This window comes from Oryctolagus cuniculus, chromosome 8, assembly GCF_051225735.1.
Source record: "Oryctolagus cuniculus isolate XC-2025 breed Fujian yellow rabbit chromosome 8, ASM5122573v1, whole genome shotgun sequence".
NCBI classification, from domain to species: Eukaryota; Metazoa; Chordata; class Mammalia; order Lagomorpha; family Leporidae; genus Oryctolagus; species Oryctolagus cuniculus.
The window spans coordinates 65,108,279-65,131,750 of NC_142874.1; the positions used below are offsets into that span (position 1 = coordinate 65,108,279).

Here is a 23,472-nt window from a genome sequence, read left to right on the forward strand (position 1 = left end):
TTTTCTGTAAAGGAAGTATGAGCAAACCATATTCAAGGAGTACATGGTACCTGGGAGCACTGGCTCAAATCTCTCATCACTGAACTTGGTTGTGTACAGAAATCCTTTATAAATTAATATTTGCCCTCTTTGCTCAACTGTGTTTCCCAGGTGCCAAGAACAGTTTTTGTCAATAGATGCTCAATAGATATTTACTGAATGAATGAAGTAATCATGTCCTACCCTACCCCCCCATCTCCTAACATGATTTGAATTCATTCTCAAATACAGTGAAAATTATGAAGCTATGAAAAGTCATGATCAGCTTGGAAAATACAGGTAGTTAATACTTCTTAGTTTTATTTTTCAAGGTAAAGATTTAAAGAAATGCTTCCCCTTTCCCTTATACTAGATACCATAAAATTGCCAGGACTTGTATTTGAGTGGGTATATTTTATGAGGCCTTTTTCTAATGTTTGAAAGACAAAGCTAAAATTGTTTAAAATGTTAACAGCTTTTGCTGAATGGGTCATATGTATGTATACGTATATGGATATATATATATATATCAATATGTATAATAGTTATAAAAAAGACAAAGCTGCAGAAGTTTGATAATTGTTTCTTGTATTTTAAGTTGGAACTTTAGACATATTTTTCTATAGATGCTGTTTTATACATAATAGTTAAAATTCTTTAGTGCTATTAGTACATATTGGTCATTTAGTCTTCTTTTGGCTCAGAGTAAGTTTTGTGAATTCCACTAAGGTGATCATTTTGAAGAGTATTGTTCTTGGGAGACTACAATGTAACCTTTTTGACAATTTTGAGTAAATTCTATGGACATACGTTGAGTCATCAAATGTGGTAATATTAACTATTTAAGTCACAATAGTTTCACAATTCAATTATCTTTTGAAAAGCATCTGTTCCTTTCTTTATGATTTCATGTAATTTTTGCAAGATATTTTTATTAGCTGTTTCTCAAATGACCCTTGTATGGTTATTTTGAGATTAGGTTGTCTGATTATATTGTGTTTTCTATATTAGTGAAAAGCATTTCAAGTGGCATTGCTCTCTGAGAATGGCAGGCACTAGATGACAAATAGTCAAGGATAAAAAAGAGATTTGATTCAATAAGGCTAGTGGAAAATTTCCACATCTTCTCAATTCTTTTTTAATGTGCTTTTGTAAAATTTATCTTTTTTAAAAGATTTATTTATTTATTTGAAAGTCAGAGTTAGAGAGACAGGAGAGGCAGAGAGAGAGAGAGGTCTTCCCTCTGATGGTTCACTCCCCAATTGGTCACAACGGCCAGAGCTGCACCGATCCGAAGCCAGAAGCCAGGAGCTTCCACCGGGTCTCCCACGTGGGTGCAGGGACCCAAGGACATGGACCATCTTCTGCTGCTTTCTCAGGCCATAGCAGAGAGCTGGATTGGAAGTAGAGCAGCCAGGACTCGAACTGGCGTCCATATGGGATGCAGGCACTGCAGGCTGCGGCTTTACCTGCCATGCCACAGCACCGGCCCCGAAACTTATCTTTTTTAATACCCAGGCTACTTGAATTCGTATTTGTATTATAAGCCACACAATTATGTGTTTGCACTGAGGAATGAGGTCTATACCAGTTCTCTTGGTGCATGCTGAGGAGATAGGATGGATTGTTAAAAATAAGTTTATTGTCTTCTAAAGCTCTTCTAAGAATATTTTCCTCTTCTAGTTTGGGAATTCTTTTTCTAATCATTGCCCCTTGTGTCCAAAATTGAAGTTTAAAAATTAAGAGATAAATAGTTTTCTTGGAAAAAAATGGAGACATGTAAGCTGAAATAATTATAAAAGCATAGTGCCAAAAGAATATGAGTTTGTTATAAGGAGAAAGACAGCTGAAATCTAAGTGTATTCATGTATTCAACAAATATTAATTTATTCATTCACTGAGTTTTGTGTGCATGCCTACGCTAGATGAGCCTGCCGGGAAGAGCTATATATAAGATAGGCAAAAGATTCCCCAGCAGTGGAAGAGATACAGAATAATTAATTAAAATTATAGTGTCCTGTGATGGAAATAAATAGGGTCCTGAGATAGAGAGCTGGTGAGGATGGAGAAATCTGTTTTTGGTAGAAAGGTCAGAGAAAACCTTTCTAGAGCAGTAAACATTCCAGCTGGGGCAGAAAGTGAATGGTGGGCCAAAAGATGGACTAACAAAAGGCCCCAGGGCAAGAAAGAATTTGATGTCTTGTGCAGTTCATAGGAGTGTGTCCCAACTCTAGTCAGTCAGTCACAGTTATTTGACAATTACATTGAAAGAAATAATAGGGTACTCCTGTATCTTATTAGTTAACATATCTAAAAGTCAATGGATGATAGGACAATCCATTTGTACTATTTGAGCTGATTCAAATTACTAGATTTCTAGACTGGTGCTGTCAGTAGAATTTTATCCAGTGGTAGAAATATTTCCTAATTCTGCCCTGTACAGTATGATAGTCACTAGCATATGGGGATTTTGAGAACCTGAAATTAAGCTACTGTAACAAAGGAGATGAATTTATTTAATTTTCATTTTAAGTAAGTACAGTTTAGATGTAAATAGTCATGTGTACTTGTAGCTATTATACTGGTCAGTGTACTTCTAGACTCTTAGTCTAATGAATTGCTCAGGTAAAACCTTAAAGTGTTGCTTTTGCATCATCCCAGGATGTGAAGAAATGAATGATTTACCACTTTATAATATGACTATAAAAGTTTGGCAATTTCCTGTACAGTACATCAACCTTCATTGATAAAGGATGAAAATCAGTCTTTTTATGATATGAGACTTAGGGGATTTGCTGTAGCCCATATAAAATATACAAAAGTATCTTCAAAAAATGGTAGTCTACCTGTAGTTTATTTTCTTATAAAAGGTAGAGAAGATGCTATTTATGTATTTGATAGCCTATACTGATTGGAGTCAGAGACAAAATTAAAACTTCAGAATTGTAATCAGAACACTGTAGTTGTGCTTGTTAAGAGGAAGAATAGTGTTCAGCGAATTTGATTTTTTAACTATAATCCAATGTTATTCATATATTTTCTGTGCTATACTATCACCAACATTTCAGAAAATTATCTTGCTATCAAAGATAAATAATAATTCATTGTACAGTATCAATTAGATACAAGATTTTTTAAATCTGTAAATGTTTATTTAGTATAGTTTCAATGGTTTTAGAGAATATAAAGGAATATTTATAAATATTTTAATAATCAATTTCAGTCTTATTATCCCAAGATTATATATTTTGGGCTAATAAATAATGAGGCCTTTCCTTCTAAAATTTCACTAGCAAGTAAGAAGGGATTGCTAATTTTTTTTTCTTTCAAAGAATTTTTTAGTCTTTGATTTATTATGCTTATTCTCAGAATCTTACAACCATTGTAATTTTGATTATTGGGTTATTTATTTATAAGTTTCTATTTTCTTAGCAGCTGTTGCTAGAAAAGAGTTTTAAAACTGTGTCTTCACAGAATCCAGTTCAATATTTGTTGAACACTACCTGTATGCAAAGATCTATGCCAGGTCCTTTACTGATATGAAGATGAATAAAATAAAAGAATAACAATGTGGGATGAGACAAATACTAACTAACTAGGTAAAATAAATATTATTTGTATCATAAGAATCTGTATGTGTGTTAATGATGTCACAAGACATATAGTCAGAGAGATTAGGAGACGTCTCTGAAGGATCTAGCATTTCTAACAGACACTAAAGAATAGTTAAGATAGGGGCTGGCGCTGTGGCTTAGTGGGTAAAGCTGCCACCTGCAGTGCCGGTATCCCATATGAGCATCGGTTCAATCCCAGCTGCTCCACTTCTGATCCAGCTCTCTGATATGGCCTGGGAAAGCAGTAGAAGATGGCCTAAGTCCTTGCACACGGGAAGACCCGGAGGAAGCTCCTGGCTCCTGGCTTTGGATCGGCACAGCTCTGGCTGTTGTGGCCAGTTGAGGAGTGAACCAGCAGATGGAAGACCTCTCTTTCTCTGCCTCTCCTTCTCTCTCTGTAACTCTTTCAAATAAATAAATAAATAAATATTAAAAAAAAAAAAAGTAGAAGAACTTGACTGAGGACCAGAAGAGGAACAGTGGAGGAGATTTCATATGTACCCATTGGCATGATAAGATGCTAAGGCAGGTTATAAAATGGGAATTGTATTTGGGAAATAAGATGTTCTTCAGCTGATATAATATGTTTGTTTGCATGTATGAGAGAAGTAATGAAAAATACTATTAAGAAGGATAGGTTGTAGAGAGCCCTGAATTTTGGAATTAATTTGATAAGCATTGGAAAGCTAGCAAATAATTTTTTAAGAAAGACTCTCTGAATGCTAAGAAATTCATTCATCTATTCTTTTATCCATCACTAACTTAATGTGCATCTATTACTAATGAGGCATTGTGTTAGTATCTGGGAATATGATAGTGAATAGGACAAGTATGGTGTAATCTATAAAGAAAATTAGAGAGAAATTTAAAGACTAAAGGGAAACTCTTAAAATTGCTGTGTAGGAGATTAATGTGTGCTTATGTTACTATTTTATAAAAGGTCATCTCTTTTCATCTACTAGTTATAATATTTTATTTTTAAAAAATTCCTAAGGAACTTGAAAAGTAATGTTTTCAAAATTTGAACAGTTTAGTTATTCCAGGAAGTTTTTAGAGTAACTTTTGAATAACTGGAAATTAAAACATTGCTTCTCTTAACTAACCATGTGAAAAATGAAAAGACCCAGAGGCACATGCAGTCAAAGCCAAAATTAACAAATGAGATTACTTCAAATAGAGAAATTTCAGTACAGCAAAAAAAACCACTCAGGAAAGTGAAGAGGAAACTGACAGAATAGGAAAAATTATTTGCAAACTATGCAACTGATAAAGGATTAATAATCAAAATCTACAAAGAGATCAAGAAACTCCAAACAACAAAACAAACAACCCAGTTAAGTGTTGGGCAAAGGACTTAAAACAGACATTCTTCAAAAGAGGAAATCCGAATAGCCAACAGACACATGAAAAACTGCTCAGGATCACTAGCCATCAGGGAAATGCAAATCAAAACCACAATGAGGTTCCACCTCATCCCAGTTTGAATGGCTTTCATACAGAAATCAACAAAGAACAAATGCTGGCGAAGATGTGGGGAAAAAGGTACCCTAATCTTCTGTTGGTGGGAATGTCAGCTGGTAAAGTCACTGTAGAAGACAGTATGGAGATACCTCAGAAATCTGAGTATAGATCTGCCATATGACCCAGCCATCCCACTCCTGGGAATTTACCCAAGGGAAATGAAATTAGTAAGCAAAAAAATTACCTGCACCTCCATGTTTATTGCAGCTTAGTTCACAATAGCTAAGACATGGAATCAACCTAAATGCCCATCAACCAAAGACTGGATAAAGAAATTATGGGATATGTACACTATCAAATACTACACAGCGATTAAAAAAAATCAGATCTGGTCATTTACAACAAAATGGATGAATCTGGAAAACATCATACTTAGTGAAAGAAGCCAGTCCCAAAAGGATAAATACCATATGTTTTTCCTGATCTGTAAGAACTAATAGAGCACCTAACAATACATTTGCAGAAGTGAAACTGACACTTCAGGAAGATATGACTAGATGCCCTTATCTTGACTGTTGAGGAACAGTTTCGGTTCTTTGTTTTTGTTTTGTTTTGTTTGTTCATTTTTCCTTTTTTCTTTATACTCTTTGTTGAACTCTTTACTTTGCATAGAGTTAATCATGTGTATAAAAAAATTAAAAATGGATCTCAGTAAAATATAAGAGAATCTACAAAGAAATCAAGAAACTCCACAAGATCAAAACAAACAACCCACTTAAGAGATGGCCAAGGACCTCAATAGACATTTTTCAAAAGAGGAAATCCAAATGGCCAACAGGCACGTGAAAAAATGTTCAAGATCACTAGCAATCAGGGAATGCAAATCAAAACCACAATGAGGTTTCACCTCGCCCCAGTTAGAATGGCTCACATTCAGAAATCTACCAACAACAGATGCTGGAGAGGATGTGGGGAAAAAGGGACACTAACCCACTGTTGGTGGGAATGCAAATTGGTTAAGCCACTATGGAAGTCAGTCTGGAGATTCCTCAGAAACCTGAATATAACCCTACCATTCAACCCAGCCATCCCATTCCTTGGAATTTACCCAAAGGAAATTAAATTGGCAAACAAACAAGCTGTCTGCACATTAATGTTTATTGCAGCTCAATTCACAATAGCTAAGACCTGGAACCAACCCAAATGCCCATCAACAGTAGACTGGATAAAGAAATTATGGGACATGTACTCTATAGAATACTATACAGCAGTCAAAAACAACGAAACCCGGTCATTTGCAACAAGATGGAGGAATTTGGAAAACATCATGCTGAGTGAATTAAGCCAGGCCCAAAGGGACAAATATCATATGTTCTCCCTGATCGGTGACAACTAACTGAGCAGCACCAAAGGGGAAACTTGTTGAAGTGAAATGGACACTATGAGAAACAGTGACTTGATCAGCCCTTGTCCTGATTGTTGATGTACAATGTAATACTTTATCCATTTTAGTATTTTTTTTTTGTTCTAGTACCATTGGTTGAACTCTGTAATTAACACACAATTATTCTTAGGTGTTTCAATTTTACCTGAAAAGTGATCCCTGTTAGGAATTTGGAAAACATTATGCTGAGTGAAATAAGCCAATCCCAAAGGGACAAATACCACTTGTTCTCCCTGATAGGTGACAACTAACTGAGCACCAAAAAGGAAACCTGTTAAAGTGAAATGAACACTATGAGAAACGGTGACTTGATCAACCCTCACCCTGACTGTTGGTGAGCAACTTAATATGTTACCCCTCTTAGTATTTTTGTTTGTTTGTTCTACTTAATACTTTTGGTTGAATACTGTAATTAATACACAATTCTTCTTAAGTGCTGAAACTTAACTGAAAAGTGATCGCTGTTAAATATAAGAGTGGGAATAAGAGAGGGAAGAGATGTGCAATTCGGGACATGCTCAAGCTGACTTACCTCAAACGGTAGAGTCAGAAACATACCAGGGGATTCCAAGTCAATCCCATTGAGGTGACATGTACCAATGCCATCTCACTAGTCCCAGTGATCAATTTCTGTTCACAATTGATCGTAATGATAGGACTAAGAACCAAAGGGATCACATAAACAAGACTAGTGTCTGCAAATACTAGCTGATAGAATAAAGAAGGGAGAGAATGATCCAACATGGGAAGTGAGATACACAGCAGACCCATAGAATGGCAGATGTCCTAAACAGCACTCTGGCCTCAGAATCAGCCCTTAAGGCATGCGGATCTGGCTGAAAAGCCCATGAGAGTATTTCAGGCATGGAGAGCCAAGACACTCTGGGGGAAAAAAAAAACCTAAATGAAAGATCTCCACGAGTGAGATCCCAGTGGAAATAACGGGTCATCAAAGAAGGAGGTACCTTTCTCTGAAGGGAGGAGAGAACTTCCACTTTGACCATGGCCTTGTCTAAATATGATCAGAGTTGGTGAACTCAGGGGGCTTCCATTTTGGCAGCTCATGACAAGAGCCTAGGGTGATTACTGAGGCCATAAACAAGAGTGTCAATTTGTTAAGTCAACAACAGGAGTCACTGTGCACTTACTCCTCATGTAGGATCTTTGTCCTTAGTGTGCTGTACATTGAGATTTAATGCTATAACTAGTACTCAAACAGGCCGGCGCCGCGGCTCACTAGGCTAATCCTCCGCCTAGCGGCGCCGGCACACCGGGTTCTAGTCCCGGTTGGGGCGCCGGATTCTGTCCCGGTTGCCCCTCTTCCAGGCCAGCCCTCTGCTGTGGCCAGGGAGTGCAGTGGAGGATGGCCCAAGTGCTTGGGCCCTGCACCCCATGGGAGACCAGGAAAAAGCACCTGGCTCCTGGCTCCTGCCATCGGATCAGCGCGGTGTGCCGGCCGCAGCGTGCTGGCCACGGCGGCCATTGGAGGGTGAACCAACGGCAAAGGAAGACCTTTCTCTCTGTCTCTCTCTCTCACTGTCCACTCTGCCTGTCAAAAAAAAAAAAAAAAAAAAAAAAAAAAAAAAAAAAAAAAACTAGTACTCAAACAGTATTTTTCACTTCATGTTTCTGTGTGGGAGCAAACTGTTGAAATCTTTACTTAATGTATGCTAAACTGATCTTCTGTATATAAAGAGAATCAAAAATGAATCTTGATGTGAATGGTAGGGGAGAGGGAATAGGAAAGGGCAGGGTTGCGGGTGGGAGGGACGTTATGGGGGAAGCCATTGTAATCCATAAGCTGTACTTTGGAAATTTATATTCATTAAATAAAAGTTAAAAAGTTAAAAATAAGAGTGGGAACAAGGGAGGTGGAAGTTTGTAACTGTAAAGCTGTATAATTTTGCATAGATTCCTGTGTGTTTACTTCATAGACTACAGTTTAAAAACTTGTTGTGGGACTCCAGATCCCATTAACCTTGGTGGTAAAAATGCCATCTAAGTTGTTAAAGTGATCATATTACATGTTAAAGTGAGCATATAAATAGGATTAAGTATTAAAATGATCATATAAATAGGATCAATTGTCTGGTAATAATAACAATAGAATTAAAAACGAGAGAGTTTTCCAACATGGGAAGCAGTTCACACACCAGACTCAGAATGACAGTTGCTTTAAGTAACACTCTGACCTAAAAATCATCCTTTAAGGCTTGCTGGTCTGGCTGAAAAGCCTAGGAGACGATTCAGGCATGGAAAGCCAAGACACTGTGACCAAAAATGTTCTACATGAAGGATCTCTGTGAGTGATACCCCAGTAGAAAAGAGTGGCCATCAATAAAAGATGTACTTTTCTCTGAAGGAAGGAGAGAACTTCTACTTTTCTTATGGCCTTGTCCAAATACTGACAGAGTTTGTGGACTCAAAAGGCTTCCATAGCCTAGGCTGTTGATGTCAAGAGCCTCAGGTGGTCACTGACTTCATATGTAAGAGTGTTAATTGTTAAATTAACAACAGGAGTCACTGTGCACTATCTCCCCCTACAGGACCTCTGTCCTTAATGAGTTGTATTATGACAGTTAACTGTAAAACTAGTTCTCAGTTTTGTGTGTGTGTGCAAATTTTTGAAATCTTTACTTAGTATAGAGTTGGTCTTCTGTGTACAAAGTTAATTGAAAATGAATCTTAATGGAGAATGGGACTGGCAAGGGGAGAGGGAGGAGGAGGAGTGGTGGGAGAGCAGATATGGTGGGAAGAATAACCATATTCTTAAAGTTATAAAATTTGTATTCCTTAAAAAATTAATTAAAACAAAAAAAACGCAATGACTGTTTTTCAATGGCTTAGGATAAATCACTTCCTGAAATTACATAGGTTATTGGATACATTTTTTTTTAACTCCCCAACATATTCTCTGGAAGATTATCTTTTTCACTTTACCTAACTCATATTACTGTTCTGGAAGCATATGAACATTTCACTTAGATTTTGCATTTTGAGCTAATCCTGCCCATGTTGGTAAAGGCTTCTAAAATATACCTTGGGTTAGCCAGTAATTTGGGCTTTTTCCATATTTGGATTAAAAAATACCACTTTCTCAACAGTAGAGACAAGGGCTATAAGCAATCACTGAATCACAAAATGTCAATTTCAGTAATATACATTACCTTTTAGGTACTCTGTTAGTTACCACAGATTAGAGAAAACATAGTATCTATCTTTTTGTGACTGGCTTATTTCATTCAGTATAATAGTTTCCAGTTGTATCCATTTTGTTTCAAATGACAGAATTTTACCAATATGTAGCATTCCATTGTGTACATAGTACCATAATTTCTTTATGCAGTCTTCAGTTGATGGATTTGGATTGATTCCATATCTTAGCTATTGTGAATTGAGCTGTAATAAACATGGGGGTACAGATAACTCTTTCATATGCTGATTTCATTTCCTTTGGGTAAATTCCCAGGAGTGGGATTGCATAGGGTAGATCTATTTTCAGATTTCTGAGGTGTCTCCATACTGTCTTCCTCAATGGCTGTAGCAGTTTACATTCCCACCAACAGTGGTATTGGGTATCTTTTTCTCCACATCCTCACCAGCATTTATTGTATGTTGATTTCTGTATGACAGCCATTCTTACTGGGTTGAGGCGAAACCTCATTGTTGTTTTGATTTGCATTTCCCTGTGGCTAGTGATCCTGAGCCTTTGTTCTTGTGTCTGTTGGCCATTTGTACGTCTTCTCTTGAAAAATGCCTATTCAAGTCCTTTGCCCATTTCTTAACTGGATTGTTTGTTTTGTTGTAGAGCTTCATGAAGTCTTTATAGACCTTGGATATTAATCTTTTATCAGTTTCATAGTTTGCAAATATTTTCTCCTCTTCTTGTCAGTTGCCTCTTCACTTTCCTGAGTGTTTCTTTAACAGTACATAAGCTATTCAGCTTGATGTAATCCCTTTTGTTAATTTTGGCTTTGTGCTTCTGGGGTCTTACACAGTATCCCCTATGTTCTCTAGTAATTTGATGGTATGCAGTCATAGATTTAGGTCCTTGAACCATTTTGAGAGGATTTTTGTGTGAGGTGTAAGGTAGGGGTCTTGTTTCATGCTTCTGCATGTGGAGATCCAATTATTGCAGCACCATTTGTCAAAGAGTCTGTTCCTTGTTCCAGGGATTGATTTTAGCTCCTTTCTCAAAGATAAGTTGGTTTTGGATGCGTGGGTTCTTTTCTGGAGTTTCTGTTCTGTTTCATTGGTCTACACGTCTATTTTTTGCCAGTAGCAGACTGTTTTGATTATAACTGCCCTGTTTTATGTCTTGAAATCTGGTATTGTCATGCCTACGACTTTGTTTTTATTGTTAAAGATTGCTTTAGCTGTTTGAAGTCTCTTGTGACTCCATATGAATTTTAGTATCAGTTTTTCTAGGTCTGAGAAGAATATCATTGGTCTTTTGATTGGAATTGCATTGAAACTGTAAATTGCTTTGGGTAGCATGGACATTTTGATATTAATTATTCTAAAATGTGATAATGAAATCTATCAATTTCTTCTAGATTTTCTGATTTATTGGCATATAGCTCTTTATTGTAATTCTTGATTATTATTTTTTCATTTTCTATTTTTAAAAGATTTATTTATTTATTTGGAGGCAGATTTACAGAGAGAAGGAGAGACAGAGAGAAAGGTCTTCTATCTGCTGGTTCATTACCCAAATGGCTGCAATGGGCAGAGCTGGGCATCCAAAGCCAGGCACCAGGAGATTTTTCTTCTGGTCTCTCACGTTGGTGCAGGGGCCCAAGGACTTGGGCCATTTTCCATAATAGAGAGCTGGATTGGAAGTGGTACAGCCAGGACATGAACCAAAACCCATATGGAATACCAGCCTAGCCTACTACATCACAGCGCCAGCCCCACATTTTTTTTTCTCTGTGATTCTATTGATTTGGGTCTTTTCCCTCTGTTTGTTTGTTTGTTTGTTTGTTTGTTTTTTGCTTAGTTGGGCCAATGGTATATCAAGTTTGTTTACTTTTTTCAAAACACTAGCTCTTTCACTGGTATTTTATATTTTTTTTTTTTTGGTTTCAGTTTTGTTTATTTTCTATTTTCAATTACTTCTTTCCTCCTACTAATGTCAGTTTGATTTGTTGTTATTTTCTAGGTCCTTGAGACACATTGATAGCTCATTTATTTGGTGCCTTTCCAATTTCTTGATGTAGGCACCAATTGCTATAAATTTCTCTCTTAATACTGCTTTTGCTGTATCTCATAAGTTTTGACACGTTGTATTGTTGTCTTCATTAGATTCCAGAAATTTTTTTTCTCTTTTGATTTCTTCTGTGACCCACTTTCTTTCATGATCATGTTGTTCAGTGTCCATTTGTTTGCATATATTCTACAGATTCTGAAGTTGTTAGTTTCCAGCTTCATTCCATTGTGCTCCAAAAACATGTATGGTATGATTTTGATTTTTTTTAATTTGCTGAGACTTGCTTTATGGCCTATAACATCGTCTATCCTGGAGAAAGTTCCATGCATTGATGAAAAGAATGTGTGTTCTGCAGCTGTGGGGTGAAAGGTTCTGTAGAGATCAGATCCATTTGAACCATAGCATCAATTAGCTCTGTTGTTTCTTTGTTGATTTTCTGTGTGGTTGATCTGTCCATTCTTGAATGTGGGGTGTTGAAGTTTCCCATTACTATTGTATTGGAGTGTATGTCTCCTTTTAAATCTATTAATTTTTTTTTTTTTTTGACAGGCAGAGTGGACAGTGAGAGAGAGAGACAGAGAGAAAGGTCTTCCTTTGCCGTTGGTTCACCCTCCAATGGCCACCGCGGCCAGCACGCTGCGGCCAGCGCACCGCGCTGATCCGATGGCAGGAGCCAGGAGCCAGGTGCTTTTCCTGGTCTCCCATGGGGTGCAGGGCCCAAGCACTTGGGACATCCTCCACTGCACTCCCTGGCCACAGCAGAGAGCTGGCCTGGAAGAGGGGCAACCGGGACTAGAACCTGGTGCGCCTGCCTAATATTTGTTTTAAATAGCCAGGTGCCCTGGCATTGGATGCATATACATTTATTATAGTCACATCTTCCTGTCGAATTGATCCCTTAATCATTACATAGTGCCCTTCTTTGTCTCCTTTAACAGTTTTTGAGTTGAAGTCTTTTTTTCTTTTTTTGGCATTATTTTAGGATAACTACACCTGCTCATTTCTGCTTTCCATTATCATGAAGTTCTTTATCCATCCTTTCATTTTCAGTCTGTCTATCATTGTTGTGAAGTATGTTTCTTATAGGGAGCAAATAGATGGGTTTGTTTTTTGATCCATTCAGCCAACAAGTATCTTAATTGGAGAGTTTAGGCAATTTACATTCAATGTTATTATTGATAAGTAACAACTTGGCCCTGCTATTTTTCTATAAATATTCCTGTTGTTTGCTTTGGATTTCCTTTGTACTTTTACCAGGAGATTTTTCGGCCTTCACATTCTTTCATAATGATAAGTATCTGTGTTTTTGTGTGTAGCACATCCTTAAGTATATGTAAGGCTGGCTCAGTGGAGACAAATTCTTTCAATTTCTGTTTGTTATGGAAGATCTTTATTTTACCTTCATTCATAAATGAGAGCTTTGCAGGGTACAGTATTTGGATTGACACTTTTTTCCTCTTAAAATTTGTACTATGTAACTCCATTCTCTCCTAGCCTGTATGATTTCTGATGAGAAGTTAGCTGTGAGTCTAATTAGAGATCCTCTGAAAGTAATCTGGCATTTCTCTGCTGCACATTTTAGAATCTTTTATATTTTACTGTTGAATATTTGACTACAGTGTATTGTGGTGAAGATCTTTTTGGTCATGTCTATAAGTAGTTCTCCATGCCCTGTGTATTTGGACTTTTTTTTTCTTTATCCAACTTATACAAGTTTTCTGTAATTATTTCACTAAATAGGCCTTCAAATCCATTCTCATCTTCTCCTTAAGGAACTCCTAAGACCCATTTGGGTAGCTTTTAGTAAAATCTCCAACAATGTTTGTTTTTTTGTAATTTTTATAAATTTTTTTGTCTGAAAAATTTCCAAAGTTTTGTCTTCTAACTTGATATTCTTTTTTCTGCCTCAGCAAGTGTTTTGTTAAGACTTTCCACTGTATTTTTATTTAAGGTATTGAATTCTTCATTTTTAACATTTCATTTTGTTTTCTCTTCAAAATTTCAATTCCATGGGAAAAATTTAGTTCATGTCATACATGAATTTCTTTAATTTATGGAGTTGCTTCTATGCTTCTGAGTAATCCTAAGTTGAATTCCATTTCAGGCATTTCATCAGTCTCTTCTTCTTCACATTCTAATATTGAAGTATTGTTGTGTTCCTCAGTGTGCTATCCTCAATGTGAGCGTGTTCCCATTGCAGTGACTCACCCCAGGCAATCAGGGAGCTCTGAGTATATGGAGCCGCTCATATTGATTATTGAGGTCCCACAGTCTCTGCACACAAGGCTCCCACAGTCATGGGGTACAGAGGATCTGCTCAGCCCTGCCAGTCTGTCCCATCCACAGAGAGGCAGAGACATTTCCAGAGCCAGCTGCCCTTGGGTGCTCCACTGAGGTGATTTGAGCCCTGGAGCCATGATATGTTGAGAGACTGGGGGCAATTCCCAGTCATATGTCAGTGCCTAGCCCCCTGTCGATCCTCCCAACTAAACTCAACGTCAGTGGGGAATATGGATTTTTCCCTCCGAATCACACTTGTGTACAAGAGCCACCAGATGTAACCCCCATTCATTTCACAATGTTGCCTTTTCCCCACTGATTGCCAGATGTACAAGCCCGAGTTCCTGTCCCTGCCACCACTGACGAGATGGCATCTTGTCCCAGCCCAGTTGCTCGGTGTGTGTGCAAAGGCTTCTGCAGGTGCTGCTTATGTCCAAAATGGTGCCCCCCAGCCAGTTTCTGGGTGCTGTTGTGGGGGGCCGGGGAGAGTGAATCTTGCCCCTTTTTTCCCCTGGGTCAGTGGGTACCCTATCCTTCTTAGGGTTCCAGGCTGGACTCACACCAAGCTCTCCCTCCAGCTATATCACCAATGGCACGGGCAGCTGCGGTCTGATCTCACCTTACTCTCCAAACCTGGTGCTCTCTCTGGCTCTCAGCTCCTGGGGTCGTGTGTTGTGTTCATGTTTGTGCAGTACATCCACACCTTTACACACCAATCCATGGCATTTCTCTTCCTTCTGTAGAATTTTTACTGTAGTTTTCTTTATAATTCTACCCTGAAAATGTACTTCCTCCACTTTTTGTTTGTTTGTTTTTACTGTTTCTCTATTTACAGCAATACACCCTTCCATAGTCTGCCATTTTGGAATCTATCTTGTTTATATATATATACATTTTAACACAGAATTTTCCTCAATATGGTCAGATATATCAATGTTTATTCTATTGTTAATTTTACTATTAGGTACTAAGTTGTCCTTCCCTAGCATAAATGTGCTTTTCATATTGAAGTCTTAATAATCTGGAATTTATTCTTGTGCATGTATTGTAAAAGGTAAAACCATAGTGGTTATAGCACTTGGAACATAATTCATAGTTTTCCGAATGACTGGTCTAGACCAAATTCCCATATCTGCATGGTCTGTATCTGGGTACTCTAATTTTGTGCATTAGTACTTTGTGTTTTGGCAGCAATAAAACAAGTTTTAATCACTACAACTGTAAAGAAAAAAAATCCTCATAAAATTTTTGATTTAGAATTCACAGTTGAAATACTTTGATATCCTGGGAGTCAAGCCCAAACATAATTTTCTCTTGCAAGATAGTTTATTTGAGACACTATTTTGTTTTGTTTTGTTTATGAGAAACACTTTCAAACCATCTTCTTATTCAAGGATTGCTAAATTATAGGCCACCAACTAAACCCCACCTGCCATCTGTGTTGGTAAATATTTACTGGAACACAGCCATGCTTATTTATTTACAAATTGTCTGTGGCTGCTTTTGTACTATAATGGCAGAATCAAATAGTTGTGATTAAAACCTTTTTTATTCACAAAGTCTAAAATACTTAGTTTCAGGTCCTTTACAGAAAAATTTTGCTAACTCCTCTTACAAACTTTATATATTATGAACATTAATTATATTAAAAGTGAATGAACTAAATACTCTAGATATCTAAAACACATACACAGGTACACAAATAAATCCAACTATATAAATAACAAAAGTGAAAAGAGTAGAAAAAGTTACATCATGGAACTATTATCTGAAAGAAAGCAGATATACTGGGGTGGGGCGTTGTGACAGTGGAGTAATGCACCAATTACAATGCTTGCATTCCATATCTGAGTGCCAATTTGAGTCCTGGCTACTGTGTTACTGATCCAGCTTCCTATGAAAGCATCCTGGAAGGCAGCAGATGGTAACTCAAGTGCATGTGCCCTGCCACTCATGTGGGAGACTAGGATAATGTTTCTTGTTCCTGGTTTAGGCCTGACCCAGCTAGTAATAGCAGATGACATCAATTTTAGTTAAGAATTGTTACTATAGTGAAATATATGAAATATTGAATCATAGGTAATTTATAATAACTCAGATTCACATACACCAAATTCCATAGCTTCAACATGTACAAAGACAGATGATAAAGCCACAGGGAAAACAGAAGCAAGTAGGCCCTGTTAAGGGGGAGGAGGGGATTTTAATATATCTCTCATAACAGGAAACAGGCATAAACAAAAACAAAAATAAAAAAAATAAAAGCTAATCAGAATTGAAAAATTAACCTAAATGACATAGAAGGATGTCAAAAAGTTCATGGAGGGGCCAGCACTGTGACATATTGGGTAAAGTCACTGCCTGCAGTGTCATCATCCTATATGGGCACTGGTTCATGTCCCAGCTACTCCACTTCCAGTCCAGCTCTCTGCTATGGCCTGGGAAAGCAGTACATGATGGCCCAAGTCCTTGGACCCTTGCACCCATGTGGGAGATCCAGAAGAAGCTCCTGGTTCCTGGCTTCGGATCAGCACAGCTGGGGAGTGAACCTGCAGATGGAAGATCTCTATGTCTCTCTCACTCTCTGCCTCTGCCACTCTGTAACTCTGCCTTTCAATTAAATAAATAAATAATTTTTTTAAAAGTGGGATTAAGAGATGTTTATTTTGGTGCAAAAATTTTTTTAAACCATGTAAAATTTTTTCATAATGTACTTTTTTATGAACTTTTTAAGACACTTATATTTCACTGTTTTTGAAAATTAAAAATTGAGTCATTGTCCACTGCTTCCCAGGGTGTGCACTAGCAGGAAGCTGGTATCAGCAGAGCCAGGACATGATATGTGATACAACATCCCAAGTAGTGTCTTAAACAATGCCAGATACCTGCCCCTCCATGAGCTTCATTTCCCACCCCCAGACCCATGACTGGTTCCTAAGTGCATACCCAAGTGAAGAATATGATCATTTTTAGATGGCCTATAAGCATACAAAGTCAGCTGGCTTAACTCTGCAGAATTGGGAGAATGAGCACAAATTTGAGCATTTCAGGGTACCACCATAAGGGAGAAAGGGAAAAACTCTAAGCAGCTGGCCTGGTTTTATGTGATTGAGGAAAGACATACAATCTTGAGACTTTCTCCCTAAAAGGGAGAAAAAAAGTGGAGTGTGTGAAACATCTGAGGGTATCTTGGTGGAAGGATTTCTCTCCCAAAGCCTATCAGTAAATACTGAGGGAAGCATCTGTTTTTTTCTTTTTGCTTTTTTTTTTTTTTCTAAATCACCTTTCTAAGATTTATTGATTGATTTGAAAGAGAATCTTCCATCCTCTGGTTCATTCCTCAGATGGTTGCAAGAGCTGGGGATGAGCCAAACTGAAGCCAGCAGCCAGGAATTCCTACTGAGTCTCCTACTTGGGTGGCAAGAACTGCAGTACTTTGGCCATCATTTGCTGCTTCTGGCACATTAGGAGAGAGCTGGGTTGGCAATGGAGTAGCTAGGACTCAAACCAGCAATCCACTGTGGGATGCAAGTGTCCCTAGTGCAGCTTAACCTGCTGCACATGCATGCCCTGTATCTGTATTTTTTCAAATGAGTAAACAACAAAACTCTTCTAGGAACAAGATAAACCTAGGAAATATTACGCCATCAAAGGAACCTGATACTTCCCAGAAAATAGTCTCAAAGAAATGGAGAACTACAAATTGTTTAACAAATTATTTAAGATAATCATTTATGGCCGGCGCCGCGGCTCACTAGGCTAATCCTCCGCCTTGCAGTGCCGGCACACGGGTTTCTAGTCCTGGTTGGGGCGCCAGATTCTGTCCCGGTTGCCCCTCTTCCAGGCCAGCTCTCTGCTGTGGCCTGGGAGTGCAGTGGAGGATGGCCCAAGTGCTTGGGCCCTGCACCCCATGGGAGACCAGGAGAAGTACCTGGCTCCTGCCATCGGATCAGCGTGGTGCACCGGCCGCAGCACACCAGCCATGGCGGCCATTGGAGGGTGAACCAATGGCAAAGGAAGACCTTTCTCTCTGTCTCTCTCTCTCACTGTCCACTCTGCCTGTCAAAAAAATAAAATAAAATAAAAAAATAAGATAATCATTTTATAGAAACTCAGTGAACTACCATAAAACAAAACAAAGAAAGACAAGACAATTCAATGATATGAAGAAAGCAATACATAAATAATATGTGTTCAGCAAAGAGGGAGTTATAAAGATCAAATTGGAAATTCTGGAGCTATAGACTACAATGAATGAAGTGGAAAATGTAGTAGAGCTTCAGTATAAGACTTAGTGAGCAGATGAAAGAATCTGTGAACTTGAGGAAAGATTTTTGAATTTAGACAGAGCTTAAAAAGATGAAAAGGAATGAAGAAATGTTATAGTATTCATAACACACTATGAGAAGAAATAATATGTGGATTATAGGAATTTAAGAAGAGAGAGAAAGGAAAAGAGGCACAAAGCTCATTTAAAGAAACAATGTCTGAAAATGTCTAAAATCCTGAGAGATCTAGACATCTTGGTACAACCCAAAAATGACTTTATTGAGATATGTTATGATCAAATTATCAAAAATCAGAGACATAGAATTTGGAAAGCAGTCAGGGAAAAAAGATTCATCACCTACAAGAGAATTTCCATGAGGCTTTCAGTGGATTTCTCAGCAGAACCCTTACAATTATAGAGAAAATGGAATGATATATTCAAAGTACTGAAAAAAGTCATCCACCAAGAATGCTGCCAGTTTTGACAGCTGAATTTTGAAGACATTATGCTCAGTGAAATAAGCCAGATATAAAAAGAGAAATACTGCATTATATCCCTTAGAGTGTGACCGATGACAAAAATAAAAATCATTTATCTGTACACTTAGTGCCTTTCTTGGCATTTAAACTGTATTCCAATTTTTTTTTTTTTTTTTTTAAAGAGAAAGGGTGGGGCCAGCACTGTGGCTCAGTGGGTTAACGCCCTGGCCTGAAGCACTGGCATCCTATATGGGCGCTGGTTTGGGAACTGGCTGCTCCACTTCCTGTCCAGCTCTCTGCTATGGCCTGGGAAAGCATTAGAAGGCCCAAGTCCTTGGGCAGCCCCTGCACCTAAGTGGGAGACCAGGAAGAAGCTCCTGGTTCCTGGCTTCAGATCGACGTAGCTCTGGCCGTTGCAGCCATTTGAGGAGAGAACCATCAGATGGAAGACCATATTTAAATTTTTGATCTTTTCCCAGGCAGGCAATATGCAATATTGTACACTCTTGCGATGCTGGGCATCAACAGAGAGCTGACTCCCAGGCAGCCATTTGATCCTGAGGATAAGTAACCAGTATTCTGCAGTGTTCTGTGTTGCTAAACCATGATGTAGTTCCTTTTTGACTTATGATGTTTTCAACTTAGCATAACTTTTTTTGGGACATAATGTTACCAAAAGTCAAGTAGCATCTGTATATAATGCTGTAGTTTTGTAATATGTTACCATTGGAGAAACTTGGGCAAAAGCTATTTGACATCTCTCTGTTGTTTCTTACAATTACATGTGAATCAGAATAATCTCAAAATAAAAAATGTAAACCTTAAAAACAACTTGTAGGATGCATGCAGCTAAAGCAGTGTATAAAGGAAAGTATATAGGCTTAATTACATGTATTTAAGTAGGAGAAAAGATCAGAAAAGTAGGACAAGATAAGCCCAAAGAAAGAAGCAATAGAAACCAGTGGGATGAAAATAAATGTAAGATTGGGAAAACCCACAAAGCTAAAAAAGTTGCTTATTCGGGCAGCATTTCATGTAGCATTTAAGCTGCCACTTGGGACACTCGTATCCCAAGTCGGAGTATATGAGCTTGAGGTCTAGCTCTGCTCCTCACTCATGCACACCTGGGAGGCAGCAGGTAATGGCACAAGTTCTTAGGTCCCTACCACTCATGCAGTGGACCCAGATTGAGGGTTTTTTTTTTTTTTTTTTTTTTTTTTTTTTTTTTTTTTTGACAGGCAGAATTAGACAGTGAGAGAGAGAGATAGAAAGGTCTTCCTTCCATTGGTTCACTCCCCAAATGGCTGCTGCAGCTGGTACACTGCGCCGATCCAAATCCGAAGCCAGGAGCCAGGTGCTTCCTCCTGGTCTCCCATGCGGGTACAGGGCCCAAGAACCTGGGCCATCCTCCACTGCACTCCCGGGCCACAGCAGAGAGCTGGACTGGAAGAGGAGCAATGGGGACAGAATCCGGCGCCCCAACCGGGACTAGAACCCAGGGTGCCGATGCCACAGGCAGAGGATTAGCCAAGTGAGCTGTGGCACCGGCCCCAGATTGAGTTCTAAACTCTTCTGATACTCCGAGTATTCTGAGCATTTGCAGCATGAGACAACAGATGAGAAGATGTGTCTCCTCTCTCCCTCTACCTTTCAAATTAAAAAAAAAAAAAAAGTAGAATTTTTCAATTGATTGTTTAAAAAGATTTATAAAATTGTTAAATCTCTTTCAAAGTAGATCAAAAAAAGAAGAGTGCTGGTGTTTGAAAAAGCTACTGAATTTTATATTTTAATATTGATCTTCTATCTGATGACTCAGCGTATGCTCTTTTAGTCCTAATAAGTGCTATGTTATATGAAATTTCTGTCAGTGGTCAAATTGCGTCTAAATATTATTAGCATTGTATCTTGCTTTTTAACCTTTAAATTATCTCCATAACGTATTACATTGGCAAAAACATTTAGAAAAATGTTGAATTTTAACAGTGACGCTTAGCAACATTGTATTACTGAATTTACTGAATTAATTCTGTGGTTTCACTGAAGAATGGTAATTTGTGTGGGTTTCTGGTAGATACTTTTTTGTATTTCTGATTTGTCCAGAGTTTTTAATGGCTTTTAAATTTACCAAATGAATTTCAATATCAACTGAGATGATTTTTTTCTTTTTTTTTCTTTTCTGTTAAATTTTTTTTTCTGTTTAATTTTCTGTTAATTCTGTTAAAATTATCACTAGATTTTGTAAAGTTTCAAATTTTTAATTGTATTTAGATTTAAACTGTCAATTTTAATATGAGAAAGCATTTTAAAATGCGTATTCTGTGTTACAGAAAGCTGTCTTCAAAGGAGACGGAGAAGACATGTTAGAAAACTCAGTAGTTGACCAAAGGTAAATTATTTCCAGAGAAATATGGTTTTCTTAACTAAATTCAATTATCATTAAAATAAATCCTTTAGTATTAGGAATGTTTATTTTATAGTCTGTTATATTAGGCTTAAGTGATCTTAATTAAATTGATGAGTAAAAGCAAGTATTATGGAATCTATAAGACTGGTTGTCAGTGGGGAACAATTTTGCTCCTGTTCTCACAGGAGATACTTGGCAATACCTGGAAACATTGTTGCTTGTCACAGCGTGGGGAATGAGACTGTTAGTAGTATCTAATAGATGGAGGCCAGGGATATTGCTAAACATCCTACAGTGCATAGACCAGCCTGCCTACCATAAAGAGTTTTTCAGTCTGAAGTATTAATTGTGCTAAGGTTAAAGCCCCTGGTTTAGGAAAAAAGGCAAGATATTGATTCCTTTGGGTAAATTAAGCATACTTTTTTAAAAAATTTATAATTCATTCACTTGTTACATATTTATTAAACTACATGGAGCAGCATATGTCGTATTTAAAATTATGCATTTTTGGAAAACCAAGACTCTGTGACAAAACAATATCCTACACAGAGGATCTCTGTGAGACCTCAGAGGAAAGAAAGGGTCATCAAAGAAGGAGATATTCTTCTCTGAAGGGAGAAGAGAACATCCATTTTGCTTACACCTGTGTCCAAATACCAGTGGAGTCTGTGATCACAAAAGGCTTCCATAGCATTGGCAGCCCATGGCAAGAGCCTCAGGTGATTACTGACATCATAAATAAAAAAGAGTGTTAATTGTTAAAGGAACAACAGTAGTCACTGTGCATTTGCTCCCCATGTAGGACCTCTGTCCCTATTGAATTGTAATATGAGAATTGATTGCAAATTCTCTCCCCAAACTGTACTCTATATGTTGTGTGTGGGCATGGGTGCAAATTGTTGAAGTTTATGATCAGCATGGAGTTGGTTCTTGTATATAAAGTCATACTAAAAATGAGCCATAATGAAGAAAGAGATGGGAGAGGGAGAAGGAGGTAGAATGGGAACTGGGGGAGAGGTATGGGAGAAAGAACCACTATATTCCTAATGTTGTATCTATGTAAAAATGTGTTCATTAAATAAAAATTATAAAATAAAATTATGCATTTTTTTCCTCTAGCTTTTTAGCCCCTCTTATTACTGAGTATGATAAAAATATAGAAGAGCTAAATGCACAGCTAAAATATTACCAGGTATGAAATCATAGTTATGAAACTTTTTGTAATAGATTTTTTTCTTTTTAAAAACATTGATAAGGAAGAATCGATAAGCTATAACAATTTTGGGTCTGTATATGTGTTTAAAGATTATCTTCAGTTTTGTCTTTTAATCCAGTATTTCCTTGCTCTTGCTATCTGGAAGGAACATCTCTTACATGTGTAGTGCAATCTTTTCATCCTGTTATTATTTGCTTACTTCTTGTTTGTTTGATTTTTCTATCAAACCATCTAAAATTCTTTTAGAGCATTCTGCTTACCTATATTCATCTTGCATTTCCCATAATTCAGAGAATAGTTTTTGTTCCCAAATTTCAAGTGTTTCTCTCAGATGCTTTTGTCTTATTGTTTTAGATGCTATTGATCCACTTTCAGTATAGGCATAAACTATTAACAATTTTTTCTCCCCCAAGATCTCTTAGTAATCAGTTTATTTTAGGAGTGAAGGGAGTAAGGAACAGACAAATTTCTACTCTGGGTCCAGGGCTTCTAAGATGAGAAAAATAGCAGATCCTGAAAAACTAGAATGGTGACACAGAATTGTTCAGGATTATCTCTGAGTCTCAGTGAACCACATTTTTAGAGTATAACCTAATCTTTATAATGTTTTTTATATCTGAAAATGCCTCATGTTTTCTCCCCAAATTTTAACCTTTCTGACTGGGATAATAATATAATAGAAGCAAATTTCCTGAATAGAACTTAATATGTATGTTTTAAATTAAGCCCACCAGGAGGCAATGACTTCTCTTTGTAAATAATTAAATATATCCTTCATTGTGTTTGCCAGTATCAATCCTGATCACTTTAGCAGTGGCTAAATTAGCTGTGGCTAGGGTACCAGCATTGACTAATTTAATGCAAATGAAAGAAAGAACCTTTTGTAAAACAACCCTGAGACTGATTTTTGTAGAATGGAATTGCACTTTCCCCCTTACTTTCTCTTCTCTTATATGAAGAAGAGATCATATGGTATGCTTTAAAGTGTAGCACTTAGTAAGCCTTCAATATTTGATGAATGATTGATTGCCAGAACTTATGGGAACAAAATGATGAGAGTTAATCTACTATTTATCA

The 23,472-nt window shown here is 37.4% G+C and overlaps 1 protein-coding gene across 7 annotated transcripts in view; it reads left to right on the forward strand.

The window, feature by feature from the left end:
* Positions 1 to 23,472, forward strand: part of SCLT1 (sodium channel and clathrin linker 1) — a 265,393-nt gene that overhangs the window by 17,367 nt on the left and 224,554 nt on the right. For 4 of the 7 annotated variants that reach the window (XR_016211963.1, XM_017347573.4, XM_008267951.5 and 1 more), the window contains exons 3-4: positions 21,103 to 21,161; positions 22,299 to 22,371. Coding sequence is in view for 5 of the 7 variants with exons in the window: in XM_017347573.4 (XP_017203062.3) it covers positions 21,103 to 21,161; positions 22,299 to 22,371 (132 nt within the window). In the remaining 2 variants the exon portion in view is untranslated. Of the gene's footprint in view, positions 1 to 6,777; positions 6,872 to 21,102; positions 21,162 to 22,298; positions 22,372 to 23,472 lie in introns of all 7 variants that reach the window. The other 3 variants (XR_016211964.1, XM_089302491.1, XM_089302492.1) reach the window with 1 other exon arrangement.